Raw genomic sequence first — 26159 nt, 5'->3', positions numbered from 1 at the left:
AAAGTGGGCTTACATTTATCAGTTCAGTCATAAAATGCATAATTGGATAGAGCAGAGTAGCCAAATGATGTATTTAAGCAAGAGTACACTTACTTCAAAATCACATCAGTCAAGAAGTAGTGATCCAAGTTAATAGTTGCATAAGAGAAACAGCCTGGACATAAAATCAGATTTTATAATCATCAGATCATTTGGAAGGACTGAACATTAAATAAGAGAGGATTTAGGATCACATTATTTTTATGTTTATTGTCAAGCTTTGGATGCTGTGATTTCACGTAAATGTGCAATATTAATGAATATGGATGCACAGATACCGATACCAGTATCGGGTGGCCTGTACTCATACTCGTCAATGGGCTGCCGATAACAAGAGCTGATACCACTGTAATTGCGTCTGACTCTCACTCCTACAATGCCTTGTGCACTTGACAGATTTAACTTCAGCTTTTGCTGTGCTGCCTCTTGTTTCAGTCTCACAGCTCATCTCTCCACAGAGCAGTGGAGCTCTGAGCAGAGCACTGCACAAAGGTGACCATTAAAGGTGCACATGGGCAGAGATGATCATAAAGGTGCACATTGGCAGAGGTGACCATAAAGATGCACATGCGCAGAGGTGACCATAAGGTGCACATGCTCAAGGTGACCAAAAAGGTGCACATTAACGGCAGCTATAATCTTATGCAACTGTTCAAATACAAATACTTAGGACTAAAGGTTTTTATAGTTCACAGAGGATACCAGCGCAGTGCTTGTGTTAACAATAGTGACATGCTAACATTGCCAAGTGGTGCTGGTGATTATTTGGTTATGCTGCATTGTAACTTATAATGATTAGCAAATAATTTTGTTAAAGAATAGAGTGGGTTCAGAGCTTTTAAAAGCGTGTCCATATTGGTGAAAGTGTGGCTGTGGTAAAAGTAACAGTCACTGTTATGCTAACTGTGGCTTGTTAGCAGTTAGTTAAAGCCAGGTGCTTATCTAAATAAATTATATTGGAATTATACGTAACTACAATTATTTCAGTCGATAAGTATTCTAAGATGAAAAAGTAGTCTATACTATAAAAATCCTAAGAAATTAATTAGACTTACTACTATAATCAAACACCACTAAAAATAATGTCTGGTATCGGTATCTTTACTCAGTATTGGCGAGTACTTAAAATGAAGTACTCATACTCATTTTTGCAGTGGTATCATTGTGTCTCTGTATAAGAATTCACAACACATTCAGGAGTCGTTCACGGGTCGTTCTTTCGTTCAGCAGATGTAACAGAGAAGTTTCTGCCATAATCAACGTTGTTGATCAACGTTGTTGATCTGACACAGGAGCAGTGATGCTTTCACTACACTCACATCATCTGATGTTTTAGAGACAAAAGGATGAGCCACAACCAAAAAACAAGCCAGTATAATAAATGGACTCACCTGCTGTCCTCTGTCCCTCTGAGGTGTGTCCTGTTTTCACAATCACACACATCCAGCCTCACTGTTTCATCAGCACTGGTGTAAAATGTTGACATATATCGAGGTTTCTTTGAAAAGTCCATCTTTCCCCAAAACAATCTTCTTCTGGGCTCTTCATACATTGTCTCGTGCTTTATATAAACTGAACTTCACTAACTTTAGTCCTTTTAGTTTGTAAAACACTCATTCAAATATACCCTCTGCTGCCTCAGTGCACCCAGAGCACACCTGAGGGGAGGTGTAAACACGTAGCTATCCACACACTGCCCTACTCAAATGTATGCACATATCTAGTTACTGGAAATAAAACACATCTAATCATTAGGGATTTGTAGACAAGTACAAACATCTAAGTGCCAAAAAAACCCCAAAACCTTTTCCATCATTATTTTCAATATAAATGTACAGGCTCTTGAGGCCCTCTGGTGACCTTGGGGTCCTAAGCAGCTGCTTAGTCCACTTATAAACTGGGCCGGCCCTGATGTATAGAGTCCAGTGAGCGTCGGTTTAGTCTTCTCTGTTGTTTCCCTAAATAGATGGCGTAAAGGGATCGAGAGCCCAAACAATGTATTATTGAAGAGGTTTTATTTGCTGGTGTTCGTTGAGTTGAACTGATCTTACCCAGCAGATGGCGCCACTATCTAAACAGCGGCTGGCTGTGCAGCGCTTAACTGCTCGAATCATGGTAGTAACGAAGTATAGGGTTTGTACTTCAGTACAAAGCAACTGACAGCCTGAAATATTTTTAGTGTTGATTTAGTAGGCGAAGCTTAAAAATAATAATAATAAAAAAAACAAACAAACAACAAAACCATTTACTCAAGTAAGAGTTAGGCTACTAACAATAAACCCCAAGTAAATAGTATACGTGAAGCCCGTCTTGAAATGAAATTTGTTCTAAAAGATACTCCAATAATAACACAATCCAATGTTATAAAGCCAATCGATGACGCCGTGCTGTGCGCATTAACGCCGCTGTTTCCTCAGCGCTCATCTGAGGAAGGGGCGCTTGCCAGCTGCTGCAGTTCACGCACGCGCACGGCCCCACGGCCTCTAACCTCTACTGACTCTGGCCCCGGGAGGCCCTGGGAGCGGCCGGTAGCGCATTGTCTGTGCTTGCAGTCACGAATTTCTGGCTCAGTGAGGGACCCACCCGGAGCGCGCGGATTAGGCCTGTCACGCGCTACGCGCTAATCCATGTTCAGAGCGCGCGATACACTTTAGAGGAGCCCAAAAGAAGCACACGAGCCCGGTCCTGAAGTTTGTGGTAGGCATTACCTGTGGGAGGCCCCAAGGACCTGTGAGGGCCCGAGGATCCGTGGGCGTTAATAAAGAGCGTCTCATATTATGGGGATATGGAGACGATGTTCCTGGTTTGGGGGCATTACTGCCAGCCCTCTCCTCTGCATCCTCTGCTCTTCTGTTATTCCTCTAGTCCTCCTGTTTCCTGCAGCTCCAGCCTCACCACCATTTTACCCATATATACTGCCGGTCTTCTGCACCATATATTCACCGTCCCTTCTCTGTATCATATGTTCCCTTTACCTCTCTGAACATGTCCAAAATATTCCTTTAAGGACAGATTTACCTTCAGACATGCCCGGAACTAAACCCCAAAAATAAACCCCATAAGATTTTTCAGTATCACTTATTTATTTTTTTCTTACTCTGTAATTTGACATCGAATTTCTCTGGTCTCTAAACACGTGTTGCTTCATATTAAGCCACATTCCCATGGACCGCTCCTCCAAACCCACGCGTAATGCCCATCCAAAGTGAAGGAATCGTAATCAGCGGTGACCCACTTGCGTCCGGTCCCCACGCAGATGCTCGCGGACCTGTAGCTGCAGGCGCTCACGTGACTCGCAGTGGGGGCGGGGCGCCGTTCCCATAGCCTTTTGAATGCGCGCGGCAGATGGTGAGCCGGGCCTGGGCGGGCCAGGACCCATTTACATGTATTGTCCGCACGCAGCAGCTCCACGCGCGCACAATAGTCCCGTTCTACAGAGGCGCGAGCCCAGACTTTCTCTTTCACCGCACATGGCGGATATTACTCCGCCCTGGGCTGCACAGGACTGTCACTCTGCGCGTTTGCGGTCTCACCCCTAACTTTGTTTTTTTGGGAAAGCCTTTTACATTATATTTTACGTTCGGAGGCGTGGTAATCAATAATGTCCACCCAAGAAACCCACCGAACAACAGTATCGATCTGGTTAATGATTAAACAGCAACTTATTGAACATTCTGAAATGCATAAAAAATGTTTACATATCCAAGGATTCTTACCACGGATGTACACTACTAGTCACAAGTTCTGGACACACCTTCTCATTCAATGTTTTTGTCTTGTTTACTACTCTCTACATATACACACACAAAAGACAAGATATATAGAACTATGCAGCAAAGAAAACCGATTAAAAAGCCTAACTAAAGATTTTTTAAATATTCAAATTCCTCAAAGTACCCACTCGGGTTTTTCTTTTGTTGTCTCAGTATAATTTATTACGTCAAACCTGGAATAGGTATAATGCGCAATCACTGATACTGTAGCCTGGTTGTAGAATCGTCTTTGTATTAGTTTTATGTGCCTTATAACTACAATTCAAGCTTCTGCTCTTAGGTAATTATACAGCCAACATTTCAGTGAACTTTTTCTCCTCACACAGTCATGCGCAGTGTCTCCTCCACTCCACTTATCACTCAAGTGTCGGTTGTTCTGATGAGGCCGCGGCTGTTATAATTAAAGCAAACCCAGTGTCACGTGCTGATCGAAGGCGCGGGGCCTTTGTGCCATGTGCCAGTGCCGTGCGTCCTCAGAGCGCACGGTGGAGAGCGCACCTCGTCTCCAGCAGGCGCGCAATAGAGCAAACGGGATCTGCACTAGGGGCCATTGAGCGCACAAGGGCCCCCGCTCCAGGGCCCATTCACACGACACTACAGTAAAAGGAGAGGAGGTCCACACCGCAGCGCCTATTCACTGTCAAGTGGTTTCTTTTTGACTGCGATTGCAACTCGTGCCAGCACATGTAAAGTGCCGCTGTTGTGTGGAGAGGCTGCGGTCAGAGTACTGTCAAGGTTGATTAAAGATTAGGTTAATGGGGTTGTATTATTTCCTAATAGAACCCTATTAACATTAGAATCAGAATCCTTTTATTGCCATAGGTTGTGAACACAGTCACAAAACTAGGAATTATTTTGGTGATAAAGTGCAACATAAAACATAAAACACACTGAATAAATACAAATACAAATAAGGGCATGCACAAAGTTAAAAAAGATATGCTTAAAAATCAAATAAAAATACTTAAAGGTAGAAAATATATACAACAGCAGCACCAGAACAACAGTGCAAACATGACTTATTAAAGTGCCCGGTGTTATAAAGTGTCTAGTTTTGTGCAAATATTATAAAGTGTTCATGAGACAAACTGAAGAGGGGAAGAAACTGTTCTTATGACGAGAGGTTCTGGTCCCAATGGACTGTAGCCTCCTGCCAGAGGGAAGTGGCTCAAATAGTCCATGTCCAGGGTTAGAAGTGTCAGCTGCTATACAGCCTGCTTGCCCCCGAGTCCTGGAGACGTACAGGTCCTGTAGAGATGGAAGGCTGCAGCCAATCACCTTCTCAGCAGAGCGCACAATGCGCTGCAGTCTCTGTCTGTCCCTGGCAGTGGCCCCAGCGAACCACACAGTGATGGAGGAGGTGAGGATGCACTCAATGATGGCCGTGTAAAACTGCACCATCATCTGGACCGGCAGCTTGCGTTTCCTCAGCTGCCGCAGGTGGAACATCCTGTGATGTGAGAAGAGCAGGGGAAAAAGTACACAGCCCTGTGGAGATCCTGTGCTGATAGTCCGCGTGTCCGAGACATTCTTCCCCAGCCGTATGCGCTGCCTCCTGTCCGTCAGGAAGTCAGTGATCCACCTGCAGGTGGAGTCAGGCACATTGACCTGAGCAAGCTTGTCCTAGAGCAGAGCAGGGAGGATGGTGTTGAACGCAGAGCTGAAGTCCACAAACAGGATCCTGGCGTAGGTTCCCGGGGAGTCCAGATGCTGGAGGATGAAGTGAAGGGCCAGGTTAAGGGCGTCGTCTACAGAATGATTGGCTCTGTAGGCAAACTGCAGAGAGTCCAGGACGGGGGAGGTGAAGGACTTGAGGTGGTGCAGGACCAGGCGCTCAAATGACTTCATGACTACGGACGTCAGCGCCACAGGTCTGTAGTCATTAAGTCCAGTGATCCTGGGCTTCTTGGGGACGGGCACGATGGTGGACAGCTTGAAGCAGGCTGGGACGTGACATGACTCCAGGGAGGTGTTAAAAATGTCCGTGAAGACAGGAGCCAGTTCCTCTGCACAGTGTCTAAGGGTGGAAGGAGAGACACCATCTGGGCCCGCAGCCTTACGGGGATTCTGCTTCCTGAAAAGCTTAGTCACGTCCTGCTCCAAAACTGTGAGGGCAGTGGGGGAGGAGGGGGGGGGGGGTCCAAGGTGGGTTTGGAGGTAATGTCCATGATGGTGAGGGAGGAGGGGGAGGGCTGTGAAATTTCAAACCTCGCATAAAAGCTGTTTAACTTTTCTGCTAGTTGTTTGTTGTCCTCAGTGGGAGGGGCTTTGGGCCTGTAGTTGGTGATTTGCCTAAGCCCTCTCCAGACAGAAGCAAAGTCGTTGGTGGAGAAATGCTGCTCCAGACGTGTATTGTACTTTGGTTTGGCATACTTGCAACGCCTGTAGCCTTCACGATCTTCTGCCCTGAAAGCCATCTCCTTTTCCCTCCTCAGATGTCTCAGTCTGGGTGTGAACCAGGGTTTGTCGTTGTTAAAAGTCACCCTGGTGCATGATGGAATGATGCTGTCCTCACAGAACTTAATGTATGTCTGTGTACTCATCCAAACTGTCTGTGGCCTTGAACACATCCCAGTTTGTAGTGTCCAAACACGTGCGAAGCTCCTCCACAGCCTCACTGGTCTACTTCTTAGAAGTCTTCACAGCAGGTTTGGAGAGTTACTTACATGTTGTTTGAGTGTCCTGAGCTGTAACGTGGACCATGGAGCCGGAGGTCTTGGTTTAATGCTTTTCTGTTTTAGCGGAGCTACAACATCGAGAGCAGATTTTAAGGTGAGCATTGTTCTGTCAACCAATTGATCAGTGACAATTGGATTAAAATTATTTTCATTGTCACATGACATATCTTTCAGTAATGGCTCAATAATTTCTTTAAACTCTGTAACCGATTTATCTGATAATGTTCTTTTCATTATAGTTTTTTCTGCGGGGCTGGATAGTCTTTTAGAATAAATTGAAAGGTAATTAAGAAATGGTCAGAGAGTATAGGGTTTTGAGGAAGGACAATTAGATCATTAATCTCAATACCATAGGTTAGAACAAGATCTAGAGTGTGATTGTGACAGTGAGTCGGCTTATTCATACTCTGGGTGAAACCGATCCCATCCAGGAGCGCGCCAAAAGCATTACTGAGGCAATCACTGCCGTTATCTACATGTATGTTGAAATCTCCAACTATAACAATCCTTTCCCAATTCAAGACTAAACCAAGAAAACTCTGTCAGGAAGTCGGCATATGGACCAGGAGGTCAATAAATTATTATAAATATAACAGCTTTTTGGTTTTTCCAATTGGGGCACGTAATGGAGAGTGTGAGGCTTTCAAAGGAGAGGTATGTATAGTTGGGTTTGGGGCTGAGAATTAGACTGGAATGAGAGATGACGGCCACACCACCACCTCGACCTGTGCTCCAGGCACTCTGAAAGTTCATGTGACTTGATGGTGTAGATTCGTTTAGTCTAACATAATCATTTTCCCGAAGCCATGTTTCAGTTAGGGCTAGCAGATCAATATTAAGGTCGCCAATTAGTTCATTTATTAAAAGAGATTTGGAGGAAAGAGACCTGATGTTTAGCAGTCCACATTTTACACACTTATCATTATGTTTATTTGCGGCACATTTATTTATTTTTATTAAGTTATGAGATCTGACAGCTTCCTTGTCAGAGTTTAGAGGTGTTTTTTTTTTTTGCTTTTTGTACGTGGGGCACGTGGGGCACACACAGTCTCTGAAACTGCTTTTTAAAATTGTAAAGATTCGTGGATTAACAATTTCAGGAGAGAGACGCTAGATATACAACTCGCAAAACAGAATGCACTCACCCGGAAATGACGTCAGCCAAACCAAACCAAAGTGTGAGTGGCCATGTCCCAATTCGCCAAACTGGCCTTAGAATCACCATTCAAAGTGTGCATCAAAGGGCAGTTACGTAATTTCCGGCACGACAAGTGCTGTCCCATTTCAACGCACCCTACTGAATGCAGCAGGCAAACCTGCCCTTCCCTTTGCACCGTTTCCATGGAGATCGGACGTAACCAAAGCGTGCATCCGTGCACACTTCACGCACTTCTATATCCCATCATGCACCACGGCTACGCAAAAAAGAGAAGAAAATGGAGTCTGTTGCACAATACACGTTCAAATGTTCGTACTGGTTTACCTCATCTACAACAGTGTGACATGAAACTATTAAATCTGAATAAAGATCTGTACAGTGTGTTTGATGATTAAAAAGGAGAGTTACATGGAATAAAGGAATGTGGAGTTATTGCTAGACAATAAGAAGACATTATTATCATTAGAAAATATTACTGCAATAAGAATAATGTAAGAATGTTTGTTTCTATTGTAAGCATCAAAGACCAAGAGACTGAAACGTAAAGCCAGAAGAGTTTAATGATCCACACAGGTAATGTGAACAATGAAGCAACGGACTCTGAGGAAAGGACAGAAGAGAGTCCTGAGACGTGCACAAAATCTTCATGAGTTCCGTACATTCCATAGGTCGTGGGCACGTGTCATTTACCTTCGTGTTAGTAAATCAAGATACTAGCTTGATGTAGCGCTGCACTGCTAGAAAATACCTTATAATAATCAGATGAAAAGAACTGGCACGGCATAGAAGGGAAACAGTGCCCTCTACTGTTATTAAAATGGTGTAGCCACTGGCCAAAATACTGAACCATTAAACTGCAATATCCCACTTTATGTACCACTAATCAGTGTTCTCTGGTTTATAGACTATGAATGTCAAAATTATATTGTTACCTCTGTCTCTGTTATTACATTTTCACAAGGTTTATTTTGTTTAAGTTATGAAGTAGCTACAATTGAGTAAAAAAATCACCTCGAACGTTATATTTGCCTATTGATATTCACTTTAAACAGAAAGAAACGGCTGTGACGACGGCATCTTTAGTTTTCTTCGATTAAATAATAAATCATTAAAAATAATGTATGTAATGTACGTATCGTACGCTCAAAGACAGCGGTGGAAGTGCGGTCCGTGGTGTAGACCTGTCCCACTTCAGCAAGATGGAGGCTACACTGAGGAGGGCAGATTCTCGACCGGAACCTTCAAACTACACTTTGAAGAGTACTTCGAAGGGACCCTTCAAAAGGTGCATTTGGCGAATTGGGACACGGCCAGTGTGTTTGTACTTGGGCAGTTCCTGGCTCAGATTTCCTTTATTAAAATCCCCCAAGATGATTAGTAAAGAGTCCAGGAAGGTTCGCTCCACATTCAGAATCTGCTCCGCGAGCACGCGCTGGGCCTCGTGCGTGTCCGTGCACGGAGGGATGTAAACTGCGGCCAGAATGAATGAAGTGAACTCACGTGGAGAATAGAAAGGCCTACAGTTAATGAACAGATATTCCACGGCGGGAGAGCAGTGTTGGGAGATCACAGTCACATCCGTACACCAGGCGTTGTTGCTGTAGAAACAGACACCTCCACCTTTCATCGTTCCCCCGGAGAGTCCCCGCTGTCTGTCCGTGCGGAGGAGCTGGAATCCCTCCAAATGAAGTGCGCAGTCCGGGATGCGCTCAATGAGCCATGTCTCCGTGAAGCATAAGACGCAAGAGGAGGAAAAGTCCTTGTTTCTCCTCATCAGCAGCGCCAGTTTGTCCGTCTTGTTGCTGAATGAGCAAACGTTTGAGAGGAAAATCCCAGGTAAGGGCGTATGAGCGCCGCGTCTCCGAAGGCGCACCAAGGCCCCTGCCCGCTTTCCTCGTCTTCGGCGTCTCACTCTTTTGGCCAAAGAGTGAACAAAATCTACTGCAGGTACTAAAAGGACTGGCAGTAGATCAACAGGAGTGGTAGTTCTGATGGATAAGAGCTCTTCACGGGTGTAAGAGCACGCGAACACAGGACAAACACACAAAAACAAAAAACACACGGCGCACCAAATCACCAGGGCGACCGTACGTGGCGCCATCTTGGTATTATTACTCCATCATAACTTCAGAAATTATTATTGTTATTTTGCAAATTTGACATTGTGTTTTTAAAAATAGATAGGAATGATCATGCCAAATATTAACAAGTTCAACATGTTCAACAAGTTCAACACCAATTCCTTTTATATTTACCAATTCCTTTTATATTTATAAACCAATGGCGACAACAAGGGACACGTCTCAACTGATCATAAATTTATTAGGCCCGAGCCCCTACACGGCAGGGCCTATTGCTTCCGCAACAAGTCACGTTAGTGATGCCAATTCCTCAAGTAATACCAAAAAATATATTACTATGGCCACGCCCCCTGACAAACCGGAAGTCGGCCATCTTGGATTGAACATTCCAAAATGCAGAGTCAGCATTTTCACTGATGTTGCATTTTAATCAACTCCTCTGAGGCGGCTTCACCGGCAGGACTGAAAATCATTGTACATCATCTAAACAAGTGTTTATCAATTATGTTGATAAGTATCATGGTTTGTGTGCAGCGAAGCTGCAAAATTCCGTTTGATTTTTTGCAATTCCCCTCCTTGAACCGCCACCTTAACGTGGTGGAGGGGTTTGAGTGCCCGAATGATCCTGGGAGCTATGTTGTCAGGGGCTTTATGCCCCTGGTAGGGTCACCAATGGCAAACAGGTCCAGGGAGATGGGACAGACTAAGAGCGGTTCAGAAGCCCCTTATGAAAAGAGTACGATCAAGGCAAGCTACGTCGCCCGGACCGGCGTTACCGGGGCCCCACCCTGGAGCCAGGCCTGGGGTGGGTGCTCGACAGCGAGCGCCTGGTGGCTGGGCCCCACGGGGCTCAGCCCGAAGGAGTGACGTGGGGCCGTCCTCATGTGGACCCACCACCCGTAAGAGGATCCGTAAGGGGCCGGTGCATGAAGATCTGGGCGGCAGTCGAAGGAGGGGGCCTCGACGACCGGATCTCTGGACATGGAGACTGGCTCTGGGGACATGGAATGTCACCTTGCTGGGGGGGAAGGAGCCGGAGCTTGTGCAGGAGGTTGAGCGTTACCGACTAGATATAGTCAGCCTCGCCTCCACACACAGTTTGGGCTCTGGAACCCAACTTCTTGAGAGGGACTGGACTCTCCATTTCTCTGGCGTTGCCCGCGGGGAGAGATGGCGAGTTGGTGTGGGCTTGCTCATTACCCCACAGCTAGGCCGCTTCGTGTTGGGGTTCACTCCGGTGAATGAGAGGGTCGCGTCCCTGCGCCTTCGGAGCGGGGACAGGTCTCTCACTGTTGTGTCGGCCTACGGGCCAAACAGCAGTGCAGAGTACCCGGCCTTCTTGGAGTCCCTGGGAAGTGTACTAGACAGTGCACCGACTGGGGACTCCGTTGTTCTCCTGGGGGACTTCAACGCCCATGAGGGTAACGACAGTGACACCTGGAGGGGTGTGATTGGGAAGAATGGCCTCCCTGATCTGAACCCGAGTGGTGTTTTGTTATTGGACTTCTGTGCTAGTCACAGTTTGTCCATAACAAACACCATGTTCGAGCACAAGGGTGTCCATCGGTGCACGTGGCACCAGGACACTCTAGGTTGGAGGTGGATGATCGACTTTGTTGTCGTGTCATCTGATCTCCGACCGCGTGTCTTGGACACTCGGGTGAAGAGAGGGTCTGAGCTGTCAACTGATCACCACCTGGTGGTGAGTTGGATCCGCCGGCGGAGGAGGAAGCCGGACAGACCTGGCAGACCCAAGCATATCGTAAGGGTCTGTTGGGAACGCCTGGCAGAGCCTTCTGTCAGAGGGGTCTTCAACTCCCACCTCCGGGAGAGCTTCTCCTTGATCCCGGGGGAGGTTGGAGACATGGACTCCGAGTCGGCCATGTTCTCCACCTCTATTGTCGATGCGGCCGCTCGTAGCTGTGGTCGTAAGGTCTGCGGTGCTTGTCGTGGCGGCAATCCCCGAACCCGGTGGTGGACATCGGAAGTAAGGGATGCCGTCAAGCTGAAGAAGGAGTCCTATCGAGCCTTATTGGCTTGTGGGACTCCTGAGGCAGCCAATGAGTACTGGCGGGCCAAGCGTGCCGTGGCTCGTACGGTTGCAGAGGCAAAAACTTGGGGTTGGGAGGAGTTCGAGGAGGCCATGGAGGAGGACTATCGGACGGCCTCAAAGAAATTCTGGCAAACTGTCAGACGCCTCAGGAGGGGGAAGCAGTGCTTCACCAACACTGTTTACAGTGCGGGTGGAGAGCTGCTGACCTCGACAGGGGATTTTGTCGGGCGGTGGAAGGAATACTTTGAGGATCTCCTCAATCCCCCCGTCATGTCTTCCGAGGAGGAAGCAGAGACTGGGGACTCGGAGGTGGACTCGTCCATCACCCTGGCTGAAGTCACCGAGGTGGTTAGCAAGCTCCTCGGTGGCAAGGCTCTGGGGGTGGACGAGATCCGTCCTGAGTACCTCAAGTCTCTGGATGTCGTGGGACTGTCTTGGCTGACACGTCTCTGCAGCATCGCGTGGCGGTCGGGGACAGTACCTGTGGAGTGGCAGACCGGGGTGGTGGTCCCTCTGTATAAGAAGGGGGACCGGAGGGTGTGTTCCAATTACAGGGGAATCACACTCCTCAGCCTTCCTGGTAAGGTCTACTCCAGGGTACTGGAGAGAACCGATAGTCGAACCTCAGATTCAGGAGGAGCAGTGCGGTTTTCGTCCCGGTCGTGGAACACTGGACCAGCTTTATACTCTCCATCGGGTCCTCGAGGGTTCATGGGAGTTTGCCCAACCAGTCCACATGTGTTTTGTGGATCTGGAGAAGGCATTCGACCGTGTCCCTCGTGGTGTCCTTTGGGGGGTGCTCTGGGAGTATGGGGTCCGGGGCTCTTTGCTAAGGGCTGTCCGGACCCTGTATGACCGGAGCAGGAGCTGTGTTCGCATTGCCGGCAGTAAGTCAGACCTGTTCCCGGTGCATGTTGGACTCCGCCAGGGCTGCCCTTTGTCACCGGTTCTGTTCATTATATTTATGGAAAGAATTTCTAGGCGCAGCCAGGGGCCGGAGGGGGTCTGGTTTGGGAGCCACAGGATCTCATCTCTGCTGTTTGCGGATGATGTTGTCCTGATGGCTTCATCGAGCCAGGACCTGCAGCAGGCACTGGGGCGGTTTGCAGCCGAGTGTGAAGTGGCTTGGATGAGAATCAGCTCCTCCAAATCTGAGGCCATGGTTCTCGAAAAAGGTGGTTTGCCCTCTCCCGGTGGGTGGTGAGTCTCTGCCCCAAGTGGAGGAGTTCAGTTATCTCGGGGTCTTGTTCACGAGTGAGGGAAGGATGGATCGTGAGATGGACAGGCGGCTCGGTGCAGCATCTGCAGTGATGCGGTCGCTGTATCGGTCCGTTGTGGTGAAGAAGGAGCTGAGCTGGAAGGCGAAGCTCTGGATTTACTGGTCAATCTACGTTCCTACCCTCACCTACGGTCATGAGCTCTGGGTAATGACCTAAAGGACAAGGTCGCGGATACAAGTGGCCGAAATGGTTTCCTCCGCAGAGTGGCTGGGCGCACCCTTAGGGATTGGGTGAGGAGCTCAGTCACACGGGAGGAGCTCGGAGTAGAGCCGCTGCTCCTACACATTGAGAGGAGCCAGCTGAGGTGGCTCGGGCATCTGCTCAGGATGCCTCCTGGATGCCTCCCTAGGGATGTGTTCTGGGCATGTCCCACCTGGAGGAGGCCCCGGGGAAGACCCAGGACACGCTGGAGGGACTATGTCTCTCGGCTGGCCTGGGAACACCTTGGGATCCCACCGGAGGAGCTGGAGGACGTGTCCGGGGTGAGGGAAGTTTGGGAGTCCCTGCTTAGACTGCTGCCCCCACGACCCGGCCCTGGATAAGCGGAAGAAAATGGATGGATGGATTTTTGCAATTTTCAAATGTCAAAGTTTGCTCCTGTTTGTGCATACAATTGGGCTCAAATTGTAAAACTTTCTTGCCTCAACCTACTCGTGGTGAAAGTAACAACACTGAAAATTTTTTGTTCCCAAATGTTACGAAATTTGACACAAACTTCCATTGAGTAATCCCAATCAATAAAGTCAATCAGATCCATGTTTTTGCAGTGTGTTGCAATTGCAATGCGCCAAATTGCCAATGTTATCCTAGTGGGAATGCTCCCATATTTTCCCATTCATGACAAAAATATTAGTCTCATGGAATAATGTTAAATTTGGCACCATGGCTCTTCATGTCATCACGATCAAAATGTCATTTGGACTCATGTCATATCTTTCACTGAGTTGCCATGTCGATACGCGAAAGAGCCCATATTATCCTTATGGAAAATTTTCCAAGCTTTCCTACATTTAAAAGTCTGATAACTACTTATTAGCTTAATTGAAAAACGTGAAATTTGGCACAGTAATTCTTCAGGTGGTCCCCATCAGAAAAGTCTGAGGGGCCAACTTATTTTGCACGGTATTGCCATGGCGATGCCTCAAAAACCCATGTTCTTGCATTTACATGAGTGTTTCCAGCACTATCTTGTGACTTTGTTTAGTGACAAGTACGGCTCTAAGCCGCAATAAAACAGAGACAAGCCTTAGGGAGTGCTGGGTCGGCCAAGTGTGAAGCATGGCCCGCAAGTGCCGTTCAATGCCGCTTGCGGCTTTAATTGATAATTTGTAACTGATGTCAACATTCTCTGGGGGTGTGCAAAATTTCCCATTCATGATAAAAAATATTACTTTCATGGAATAATGTCAAATTTGCCACAATGACTCTTCATGTCATCCCAATCAAAAAAGTCAATTGGACCAATGTGATAACTTTCACTGTGTAGCCAACGTTATCCTAATGGGAATATTTACAAATTTTCTGAAATGTTACCAAATTTGACACAAAATTCCATTGGGTCATCCCAATCAATAAAGTCAATCATACCCATGTGTTTTTTTTCACCGTGTTGCCATGGCAATGTGCCAAACTGCCAATGTTATCCTAGTGGGAAACCTCCCAATTTTTCATATTCATGAGAAAAATATTAGTTTCATGGAATAATGTCAAATTTGGCACAATGACTCATCATGTCATCATAATCAAAAAAATCTATCGGACCCATGTCATATCTTTCACTGCGTTGCCATGGCGATGCGCGAAAGAGCCCATGTTATCTTAATGGGAAAATTTACAAATTTTCATACATTTCAAAGTCTCATAAGAACTTATTGACTTCATGGAGAAACGTGAAATTTGGCACAGTGACTCTTCAGGTCGTCCCCGTCAAAAAGGTCTGGGGGCTAAGTTTGTATTTTGCACTGTGTTGCCATGGTGATGCCTGGAAAAACCCATGTTTTTGCATTTTCTGCATCAGAACTTCCAAAGTCTTTTGACTTTCTTTGGTGACAAGTGCAGCCCAAAGCCGCAATAAAACAGAGGCAAGTGGCGCATCAGCGCCACCCACAGGGAATGCCGGGTCGGCCAAGTGCAAAGCACAGCTCACGAGGGCTGTTCAATGCCTCTTGCGGCTTTAATTTTTCTTGAATTTTCTGACTATTTTAAAACCTTTTTTAACTGTGTTTGCTAATGTGTGCATTATGTCACCTAGGTAACTGCTGAAAACTCCACCATAGACATACACCCCCAGCGTGATGTCACAGCAAATTATCAATATAATTTAGATCAGTCACATTATATGATCTTAAATGCATTGCCCAAGTTACGTTAAAGCCAGGTATAAATTGCAGTGCTCACTTTTTACTATTTAATGACCCGTTTACAAAGACCAGAGCAGACCAAAGCAGGTATGTCAAATGAACCATTCACAACCATCTATTCAGCTAAGTTTGACCAGTTTGTATTGTTGTTCTGCTACTCGAGGTGGTGGAAGAAGTACTCGATTTTGTTAGTTAAGTAAAAGTACAGCTACCAGGGTAAAAAAAAAAAAAAGTAAAGTCAAAGTATCACATGAAAAAAATCTGCTTTAGTAAAAGTATTAAAGTATCTGTTTAAAAATAAAAATAAAAGCATTTTGTGCAGATTTTGAGCTCTTTTAAGGCTTCAAATGCAGTAATTGTGATTGTTCAAAACAAACAACTGTTCAAAAAAAACAACTTGTTTTTTTCCTAACTGTTTTGATTTGTATATTTTTGCTCAAATTATGAACGTGTTAAAAATAAACCCCACAGACCTTTCAGCAGGTCTCAGACAATAATAAAAATACCTTTCCTTTTCAATTCAATAAAAAAATGTAGTGAAGTAGAATGTACAGATACCTTCTCTCAAATCTAATGAAGTAAAAGTAAAAAGTATCCACTTTAACAACTACTTAAGTAAAGTACAGATCCTTAAAATGTATACTTAAATACATTGCTTAACTACTTTTACTTTGTTACGTTCCACCACTGGCTATTGAACGAGACAGTGTGGGTGAGTGCCAATGGGGGGCTCATAGTAGCTGTAGCTATAGAAGGCTGCTCCTTATGATATCAATAAGACTGCAAATTTAATGAGTTATATTTTTCTTGAGGTCAAAATAAGTTCACTGTGTACTGTTTGCATCTAATATTATTGTCAGAAAATAAGGAATACAATCAACACAACCCTTGCCCAAACGTTATGTAATACACCTTTAAGAAGCATTGAAACATTTCCTTTTGGGGAACACTTTTTTTTACTTTGGTTTAGTTTTTATTGTAAAGTCACATTGTAAATTGTAAATCGCCAAGTATAAAAATGAAAAAAACAAACAAACAAACAAAAAACAACAACACCTAAAACAAAAGAAAAACAAAAACACAAAAAAACAAACAAAACAGGGATGGATTTTTAATGACATGTTGTGAAGAGTTAACCCTAGCATTACTTCATTAGCAGGGGCGGGCTAAGCTAAGGGCATGTTTGGGTTGAGGGCTGACTGAACAGATGTGGGAATAACATGAGACCCAGCACAGATGCAGCTGATTGGTCCATTCAAGCTTAAACCATAATTACAATAAAAAAATAAAAAAAAAACAGTTTGGAAGTTTTACAGTGTTCACAGAAAACAAGCAAATGTTCTCAGAACATCCTCTGTCCAAAGACCCTCCTGAGCTTATTCTCCTTTGTGATGAAATAAATATTCCACCATATGGTATTAAACTTGTCTTGTCAGCTCTGTGGAGAGGCCAACACGCTCAAAAGAGATGAGAGAGATGGAAACACCTGAAAAAAATTATTAATGCCATTCTGTAGAACATTCCAGGCATAGCAATAACATCTCCATAGAAACAAGGACATATCAGGTTTGTGGAGATGCAAGCCCGCTCACAGTAATGACACATGCTTTTATGTGTTTTTCAGTGTAATAAAAACATCCTAAGTGAAAAAAGCCTTTATTTTAAACAATGTATGGCCATAAAAGTTCCATACAATGGCTTTAAGTTTCAGTTCAGTCACTTATTTTAAAGTAATGCTACTCTTACCGGGCTTAACATTCTATTGCTAATTTGATAGAATTGATTATGGCAACACACACAATTTTTATTCAACTGAAGACTTTATAAATGAATGTACATTCCTGATAAAACAGTACCTGAAGCAATTTTTGTATATTGTAAATATTTGACTAGAAGTTTGCTATTGTTTGCAACAAATACACTAATAATTATAACACACTGTGTGTTTTAAAGGGCTCTATAGCAGTTAAAGGAACTGTATGCAAGATTTAGATTTCAAATTTCAGAAACATAACCTATCAGTGCCCACAAATATGAGGGAAACATGTTCAAATACAGAGTTTACTAATAACAGTTGTAATTCTGACTTATACGTAATTACAAAAACATTGGATATGATGGCCAAGTTGTTTATGTTATAATTTGATGTTTTGGTCTCCATAATGATTATCCATTATGAGAACCAGAAGCAGAATGAGCTTAACATGAGTGTCTCATTTGGGTTGCAAGTTTAGATACTTAAATCCAGTTTGTTTAAACCTGAAAGGACTCTCACTGATCTGAATCGTCACAGCCTAAACCCCAGCACCTGCAGCTATTCATGAGTGCTAATGCAGCGTCTGCAGCTCAGACTTGACTTAACGGTGAATCTTTAGATCTTCAACACACATTTTAGTCTCCAGTGAGGGCACGTGGTTCATGCACCCGCACTGCTCCTGTCCACGCTGCCCATGTACTTCTCCAAACAGTCCAACACAAAAAAATAAATCACCCAGTCCTCGATAGCCCAAACCAATAAATTACCCTGTCCCCCATAGCCGTGTCCCCACGCCCAGCCCTGACACAGTCCCGTGGAGTGCCACTGAATCAAGTGTCCAAAACAAGGGACGCAGCGCGCACCAATCAATGCGCTCTGTGCCACAGTCACAACACCATATGTTCCGCCTGGCCCCGCCCCCCGCACGCGCACCCCACTCTCGCGTACAGAGCTTCCACAACACCCACATCCACGCGCGGACCATGACGGCGCTCTGAGGACGCACCGCGGGGATATTACTTGGACTGGCCAATAACTAGTCCTGGAGCGCATCGTACCGTGGACCTGTAGCGTGGACCTGTACCGTAGAAAAGTGCCCCAGTAGAAGCGTAAAAGGAGCGGTTTCACACAGGAGGCGCAGCGCAGATCCATGTTCGGTCTGCAGGAGCATCTGATCAGAGACGCGAGCGGAGCGAAGGAGCGCGGCGTGGACGACATGGATCCGGTCCGCTCCTGGGTGCGCAATGTCGGCGTGGTGGATGCGAACGTGGCCGCGCAAAGGTACTCTGACTTTCTCTGAGTTTGTCATGTGGTTTTGACATGGTGAATCAGAGCGAAGAGTTACTCACGGGGCCGGCAAGTTTACTGGACAGAAAAGTCCCAAACAAGAGACACAGTTTCAGATGTGGTGTTTAATGCAGCCAGTCAGTTCTACAATGTTGACACTGGCAATCAAGAGTCCTTATGCTAAATAAATGCTGCACACAGATTATAGCGGTCCGCGTGAGTTGCTTGGAGCCTGTTTTAATTACAATATAATGATCCATCATAAACGGTTCCACATTATTTTTAACTGCTTCACTATAGGTTTGCATGTGTGCAGAATATAATATGACGGACTTATAATATAAATGAGGACATATAAATCTGTCTCCCCCTCCACTGAGCTCCTGATGTTATTTTGCAGAGCACAATATTCATAAAATCTCACCAGGCACAAACTGCGCCTTCGTCTCGTTCCGTGCTGCGCAGTGGCCCGTGCACTTCTTGGAGCAGAACCAACTACTTGTTGAAAAAGCACTTAGATTTCTGTAGGCCTAAACTTCTAGTTTAATTATTGTTTCATTACATGGGGAATATGAGCGGGTGAAACTGTGAGGGATCGGAAAACAACAACATTTTAAAAAGTTTTAAAATAAGTAGTGAGTAAGATTCGCAATACTGTTGATGAAAGCGTGCTTATTTCTGCACTTTGCCTGGACATGTGGACTGTGGCTCTATTATTTATTTTGTCAAAGTGCGGTGCGCAACATGAGAGCGTAAATAATTCTCTCACCACTGTTTTCAAACTCTGAGTTTAAAGCGGGACTTATAGCCTATCTTTTCTTTTACATAGGCCTACATATGGATGAGCCTCAAAGTTAAATATTGAACAACATTATTTTCGTTGCATTTGAGAATAAAACAACTCGTTTCCATGTAACTGTTTACAGAATTGAAATGGTTTATTAAAATGTAATATTTAAATCGTTCTATTTTATTGCGCATAATAATAATTTTCATTACGAGGCGCTCGTGCTGCCTATTTGTGGCAGACTCAACTCTCATAATGAATGTGATTATTCAAATACGGAACTCTCCAGAGAGTCTCGCGCGTCTCGTTTGGTTCAAAATGGCCTCTTCTTTAGACTCAATCTAATTTAGCCGTTAGATTTGCTTATGCCGCTGAAAAATATCACGTTTGATTTTATGAAGATGTAAGGGCCTGCGCGCGCGGCGGGTGAGAGGGCTGGTCCGGAGCAGACTTTACCAATTTTACACAAATTTCGAAGTTTTGTTTTAAAATAATTCAAGAAAATTACGGACTTTGTCATGATCCTGTATGTGTACAGGACCATGAGTTCATTTTAAATCAATATTCAAATTCTCTCCTCTTCTTTTGATTTGCGGAGAGATTTCCCAAATGCACTGCTGTATGTTATTCATCATTTTACTTCTGTCTTATAAAAATCTAAGACAATATATAACAAATTGTTTTAGATTTTCGAAATAGTCATAAAATATTTAAGAGGCATACTTAAAAAAAACCTTTTAACTGGATTTTAATAATTCGTTACTTGATTGTTTAGTTAACCTATTCATTTTATGTTAGTCACTTTAGGGTCCACATTTTTCACTTCATAAAACCAGCTGTGATTTTATTTAAAAAGGATTCTAAATAAAGCAGCACGAAAAGTTTTTGTAGATGCATTGGAGTCGTGTGTGAGCGCCACCTAGGGGACAAAAATATTACCTCCAACTCCTAAGTATGTCTCTAATGAATCTGCAGATGTTGTGGTGTGTCAGATGCCCTCCCAGATGTTGTGCTGTGGTTTGAATACATTGGGAGAATGATAAAAATAATCAGGGAAAACATTTGTGGATTTAACTTTTGGATGCTGGCTAAAACCAAAAGTCAGACCTCCACATACTAACTGTCCTCTTTGTGTGTCCCCTAGCGGAGTGGCTCTGTCGCGGGCACACTTTGAGAAGCAACCCCCCTCAAACCTCCGGAAATCCAACTTCTTTCACTTTGTGCTGGCCCTATATGACCGGCATGGACAGCCTGTAGAGATAGAGAGGACCGCCTTTGTGGACTTTGTGGAGCATGAGAAGGTATGGCGCATACAAGGTTCTAGTTTATACAAAAAAACAGAACCTTCTAATTCAAAGTATTGGTGTATGGATGCTTTGTATGATTATGATTATGAACTATGGGAAAGAGACCTCAGCTCAATCAATTCTTGAGGGTATCACAGAGATGCCTGAGGTAGTCATTTTGTATATATTTAAACAAAATGCATAATATTTAAAATAGGTATTAGCAGAAATTAACTCTTCTTTTTTTGTTTGTTTGTTTTCTGGTAATACCTATTTTAAATATTATGCATTTTGTGTATATTTAAACAAAATGCATAATATTTAAAATAGGTATTAGCAGAAATTAAACAGACTGAAATAAAAGCATTTCTATGGAATGGTGAAGGTGACGTGCCACCTCCAGAAAGATATGCCGTGCTGCTTTTAGACAATATTGACAACTGAAGATCAAAAGTGACATTTCATTAACTTTACTGAAGAACTTTCTGACTTTTGAAATATTTTCAAAGCATCATCAGCAATTGTTGGGAACACATTATAATAACTAGTCTATTAAAAGTGAACAGACCTAATCCATAATGAGCAAACGGTTTGTTAATAATTCCTGTTTAGTAACTGCTTTATTAAGGTGTTAGGGTGTCAATTAAGTAGTCACTAAGCAGGAATCATTCTTTTAGACGAGGTATTTTACTTCCATTGCTTTGCACAGAACCTTACAGCTAAACGTAAGGCAGGTTTGAATAGGGTCCAAGAGAGATTTGCATAATAGTCCCTCTTTAATAAACAATTTGTTCATTATAAATTAAGTCTTTGTTCATCCTTTATTAAGGCTAACTAATGTGTATTTTTATCCAACTATTGCTAATAATATGTCTGATTGTTAAAATTTATAACATATTTTTCAGACCTTTGTGAAAAGATTTTACAGCACTTATGATGCAGAAAGAAATCAGAATTTTGCATAGAGCCACGGCTGAAAAAAAAAAAGTATTGTTTCACATCCCGCACCCTTCCGTTTCCACTTTTATTGTGTCCTTGAGCAAGACATCTCACCCCCAGTCTTAAACATGTGTGTACCCGGGTCACTTCGGCGCAGATGAGCTGTGTTTTATGGTGCTGTTTACCGTGGCCCGGAGTGTGTTGGTGGCTGTGATGTTGACAAGGAGCGATTGAAAAGGGATCTGTAGGACTAATTAGCAGCTGGCCTCATTAAGATGTGCTCATTCTCCAAAGCTATACATGCAGCCAGCACATCTACAAAGTCCATGCATGTGTGTATGTGTGTGTGGGGGATCTCAGAGGAAAAGAGAGGTCCGGACCAGAATAGGGGCCAGCAGTAGACTTGTGAGGAGCGATGATAGACGTTTTTGGACAGTGGTGAGGGTGCCATGGATGAAGGAAAAAGCAGGAAAAGAGTCAAAGGAACTACAAAAAACAATTGTTATTTTGCACTGAAAGAGCAATGGACCTAATCTGAGTCTACAGATTATTAGTAACATTGCTATGTATTTAAGGGTTGTTATCTTAGTCTTAGTAAGAATTAAAGATAACATATGTTTTAAACTTGTTATATTAGTTTGCCTTTGTCCTTAGCTTGACTGCTCAAAAAGTTTTCACCTATCCCCTATCCCTGCCCACAGCCTTACAGTACTTCACTGACAAATTCAGACTCCGGGTCATAAATGTACAGTTGAAAAAAATTGTGTAGACATTCAATTCAATTAAAAAATTAAAATCACTGAAGATCTGCAGCTGTGTAGAGGCCAGGCCTGCAGCACAAAATGAGCTGTTTTCATTATTAAGTTTTAGTATTCAGAAGTCAAGCAATTCAAATGAGGTTAATGAAAATATCTGCATGTTTCTGAAGGCAATTCGACAACTGAAATGATTGCACCATAGAATGTGAATTTAAAAACACAGAGGAGCTTTTTCAGGATTACCATTGGATGACACTACAATTCTGAGCAGTTTTATTTTGGAGAAGATGACAATCATAACATGCGTGAATGAAACAAAACACAACTTCAAATGCGTTTGGTAGAATTTAAGTTTTAGGAACAAAACTATGCTTTGTATTGACATAAATACTAGCTAATGTGGCTGCATACTAAGCTTGTTACACGTGTTATATCATAAAAAAACATTGTAACAAGCACCTCCGCACGTTTATCAGGCATCTCCACTCCAAAGTTCTCAAACTCTCTTCTCGCTTCCTAGCTCCTATCTCCTATCTCCTATTTCCTCTCTGTGTTCGGACCTGCTCCTGTCTGCTGCTCGGACCGTGGCTTACTGGACCAGAGAGCATTCCTTAGAGACCACTTAGAAAGACCACGGAGGTATAGAGGAGCAGACAGGAGCATGCAGGAGCAAACAGGAGCATGCAGGAGCAGACAGGAGCAGGCAGGAGCAGGCAGGAGCAGGCCCAGCATACACATTGGGGTGGTGGTGGGGGAGGGGGCAGCTGTCAAGGCCCACTGGTGCTGCGGCTCCACTCCACCAAATCCAAACTTATTTTTTATATTGTACCTTTTTCTATAGATATCATGTAGGACACAAAATCCAACAGCTCTCAGTGTTATTATTCAATTCAATTCAATTCATTTTATTTTTGTAACGCCCAAAATCACAACAACAGTTGTCTCGAAGGGCGTTCATGTTTTGGTTGATGGGGGAAACCGGAGTACCCGGAGGAAACCCATCCAGACACGGGGAGAAACATGAAAAACTCCACACAGAAAGGCCTGGGCGACCCAGGGATCGAACCAAACCCTCTTGCTGTGAGGCATGAGTGTTGCCACTCAGCCACCGTGCTACCTACACACAAAAACAAAACAACAGGAAAAATCAGACAAAACAAGAAAAATCGGCCAGGCAAGGAGGAGGAAGACCAGGCAAGGAGGAGGAGAGCCGGGCGAGGAAGATGAGAGCCAGCCGAGGAGGAGAGGGAGACGGGTGGAGGAGGGTTAGTTAAGTAAACTAAACGTTTGGACAAAAGTTAAGTTAAGTTGAAATGAGTCTGAAATGTAGTAAAAGTTTCATGAGGAACTGCAAAAACAACTTTTTGGAGCTTTCTACCATCTTAAACAATTGTTGCCTGATGTTTTCGATGTCATCCATGCATGTTATTTTAGTGATCTCTCCCAGGCCCTACTCAAAGTGTCATTATGGTTAGCTCTAAGATTCAGAGAGAATTAATAAAACATATTAATATGTTGTTTTTGGTGAGTATAGCGTTTTCACAAGGTAACACAGTGATCTAAATATGTTATGTGTTCGCGATTACTACCCCATAAAAATTGAACACCCCTTCTTTAAATTAGGCCAGTTTAAGTGAAGTCATACATAATTGATTGGAGGACTACTCTCTGTACTTGATGATACTTTTGGTATGTTTTTGCAGACTAATGTAACTCAGAAGTGCAGGTTTTTCCCATTCCCATTTCTCTTAAATGTCAGACTAAACTTCAAATGTCATTGATGGAAATGTTTTGAACTTGTAATTAAGATCAAGATTATGGCTAAATTTTACCCTGTATTGCTCCCATCACTGACCCCTGCACCTGCTGAGGTCCAGGCACCGCACTTGACCCTTTGATCTCTTGTTTGTATCTCAGGGAGAAAAGACCAACAATGGCACACACTACAAACTGCAGCTCCTCTACAGCAACGGTGAGTAAGGCCTGCTCAAACCTTTATATCAAATGATGTAGACTCTCTGACTTTCAAACCTTGATGATAAAAAGCTAACATACAAAGACTTGGTTGAGATGGGTCCTCTGTTCCTAACAGGACTAAATGGTAATGAAAACTGGGTCAAATGCATGCATCTCTCCATTTTACAAACGTGTACTGTTTATGTAAAGTAAGTTTAAGTAAAGTAAAATCGGTCTTGGTTTTATCTTAAGTTTTTAGTTTGAATAATAAATGAAGGCATAGGAATACAATACAAAACTACAAAACTACAAAATACAAAAATAGTTACTGAGTATCAGATCTTTTTCCTATGTATTGCAGCCCTAGTACCTAACCTTAGCAAATGCATCTTCAGATGGGCAGCTTAAAATGAAATAAAGGTGCACTATGTAACTTTTCTGGTTTAGAGGTGTGCTACTTGCTTCATGGAGATGTTGCTTTGGCTTTACTGATCATAAAACCACTAATAAGAAAAAAACAACAACAAAAAAATCAATTTCCATGAGCTCAGACTAAACTAGGCACCCCCCCCCCTCCCCTCCCCTCCCCTTCCCAGACACACACAAGTCTCTCTCTATCCCTCCCTCTCCTCTGCTGTCATCCTCTCTCCCTTCATCTTTCTCTCCCCCTCTCGCCCTCTCTCTCCTCACTCTCTACTTTCTTCCTCTCTCTCATTTTCTCCCCCCCTCTCTCAAACCCCCCTAACTCCCTCCCTCTCTTTCTCGAGGTACTCCCTTGGTGCTGCTGTGGCTCTGCACCCATGGGAGACACACATAAAAGACACCCCCATGTGCCCCCCCATGTGCCCCCCCCACCCCCCACCAGCCCCCACCCCAAGCCCTATCAAAGCTCCTTCCTGTACTCTTTGAAGAGAGGAAGGGCTGCTGTAGGCAGCAAGTGTCCCGACTACTAGAGGAATCCTGCTTCACCACAGTCCCTCGCTATGAACGGGTAATGCACTTCAGAATATCATTTTAAAGGCCACTATGGAGCATTTCTAGTGGATTGCCCATCACCTGTTTGTCATGGAGATGCATGTTTTTCAGTGCATAATGAGCATTGAAAGAACACTCAATAAGCTGAATGTTATACTGTGAAACATTCTAGGAGAAAGCAAGGCAGGTGGCAGTCCCCATGCCAGAAAGGTTACAGAGTGTTTACTTTAATGTCTTTTAGAATGGCAATGTGGCTCACTATATGACTACTTCAACCATGGTAAAGCAGCTGTTTTGACAGGAATGTGGTTTCAAACGAAACTATTAAGCCACTGCCACTAAAAAGAAAGCATTAAGAAGCATTAATAAACCATGCCAATTCAAAAATACTGCCACACCATTGGTTTGAAATCAAACGCAACTTTATTTTGTACATAGTGTTGTTTGGGCTGCAGAGGGTCAGGTGTGAGTGAGAAGAGGTCTCACAACTGATTACACCATCACACTCACATGAGAGGACATCTGCTCCTGCCGGCCACTGCCTCTGCACCTGCCGACAGGGACAGGACAAGAGTACTTGCACTAGGGAAGAGGTTAAAGCAGACCAAATATTCCAGATCGTCTTTTCACAGCTTTTAACCATGTTATAGAGTTTTCCCTTGTCACTTACCATCTGAAGCTGTAGATTAGATTAGATTAGGTTAAAGTTATTGTCTCCATAGTCAAATGTGTCCTCTGCATTTGACCCATTCCTGTCCTGTTGTACATGTTTTGGCTTGATGGGGGAAACTGAAGGCCTCAGAGGAAACCCACTCAGACACAGACTCAGAACATGCAACCTCCGCACATAAAGACCCGGGAATCAAACCCAGAACCTCCTATGAGACAAGAGCGCTAGCTGCTTGGTCACCGTGGGCATACAGCATAGGAGTACATGCATGTGGGTGGGGGTAGTCCCCAATCAGAGGGCAGCGCGTGAGAACCATCTCAGA

The 26159-nt window shown here is 44.1% G+C and overlaps 1 protein-coding gene across 1 annotated transcript in view; it reads left to right on the top strand.

Annotated features, from left to right (window-relative positions):
• The first annotated feature begins 18167 nt into the window (after positions 1–18167).
• ebf2 (EBF transcription factor 2) overlaps positions 18168–26159 on the top strand; it is a 60958-nt gene continuing 52966 nt past the window's right edge. The window contains exons 1-3 of the mRNA XM_033972709.2: positions 18168–18460; positions 20398–20554; positions 24154–24208. Coding sequence (XP_033828600.1) covers positions 18330–18460; positions 20398–20554; positions 24154–24208 — 343 coding nt within the window. The 5' untranslated portion in view covers positions 18168–18329. The remainder of the gene's footprint in view (positions 18461–20397; positions 20555–24153; positions 24209–26159) is intronic.

This window comes from Periophthalmus magnuspinnatus, chromosome 9, assembly GCF_009829125.3.
Source record: "Periophthalmus magnuspinnatus isolate fPerMag1 chromosome 9, fPerMag1.2.pri, whole genome shotgun sequence".
NCBI classification, from domain to species: Eukaryota; Metazoa; Chordata; class Actinopteri; order Gobiiformes; family Gobiidae; genus Periophthalmus; species Periophthalmus magnuspinnatus.
The sequence above is the reverse complement of the archived record's forward strand: the minus strand, read 5'-3'. Positions and strand labels throughout refer to the sequence as shown.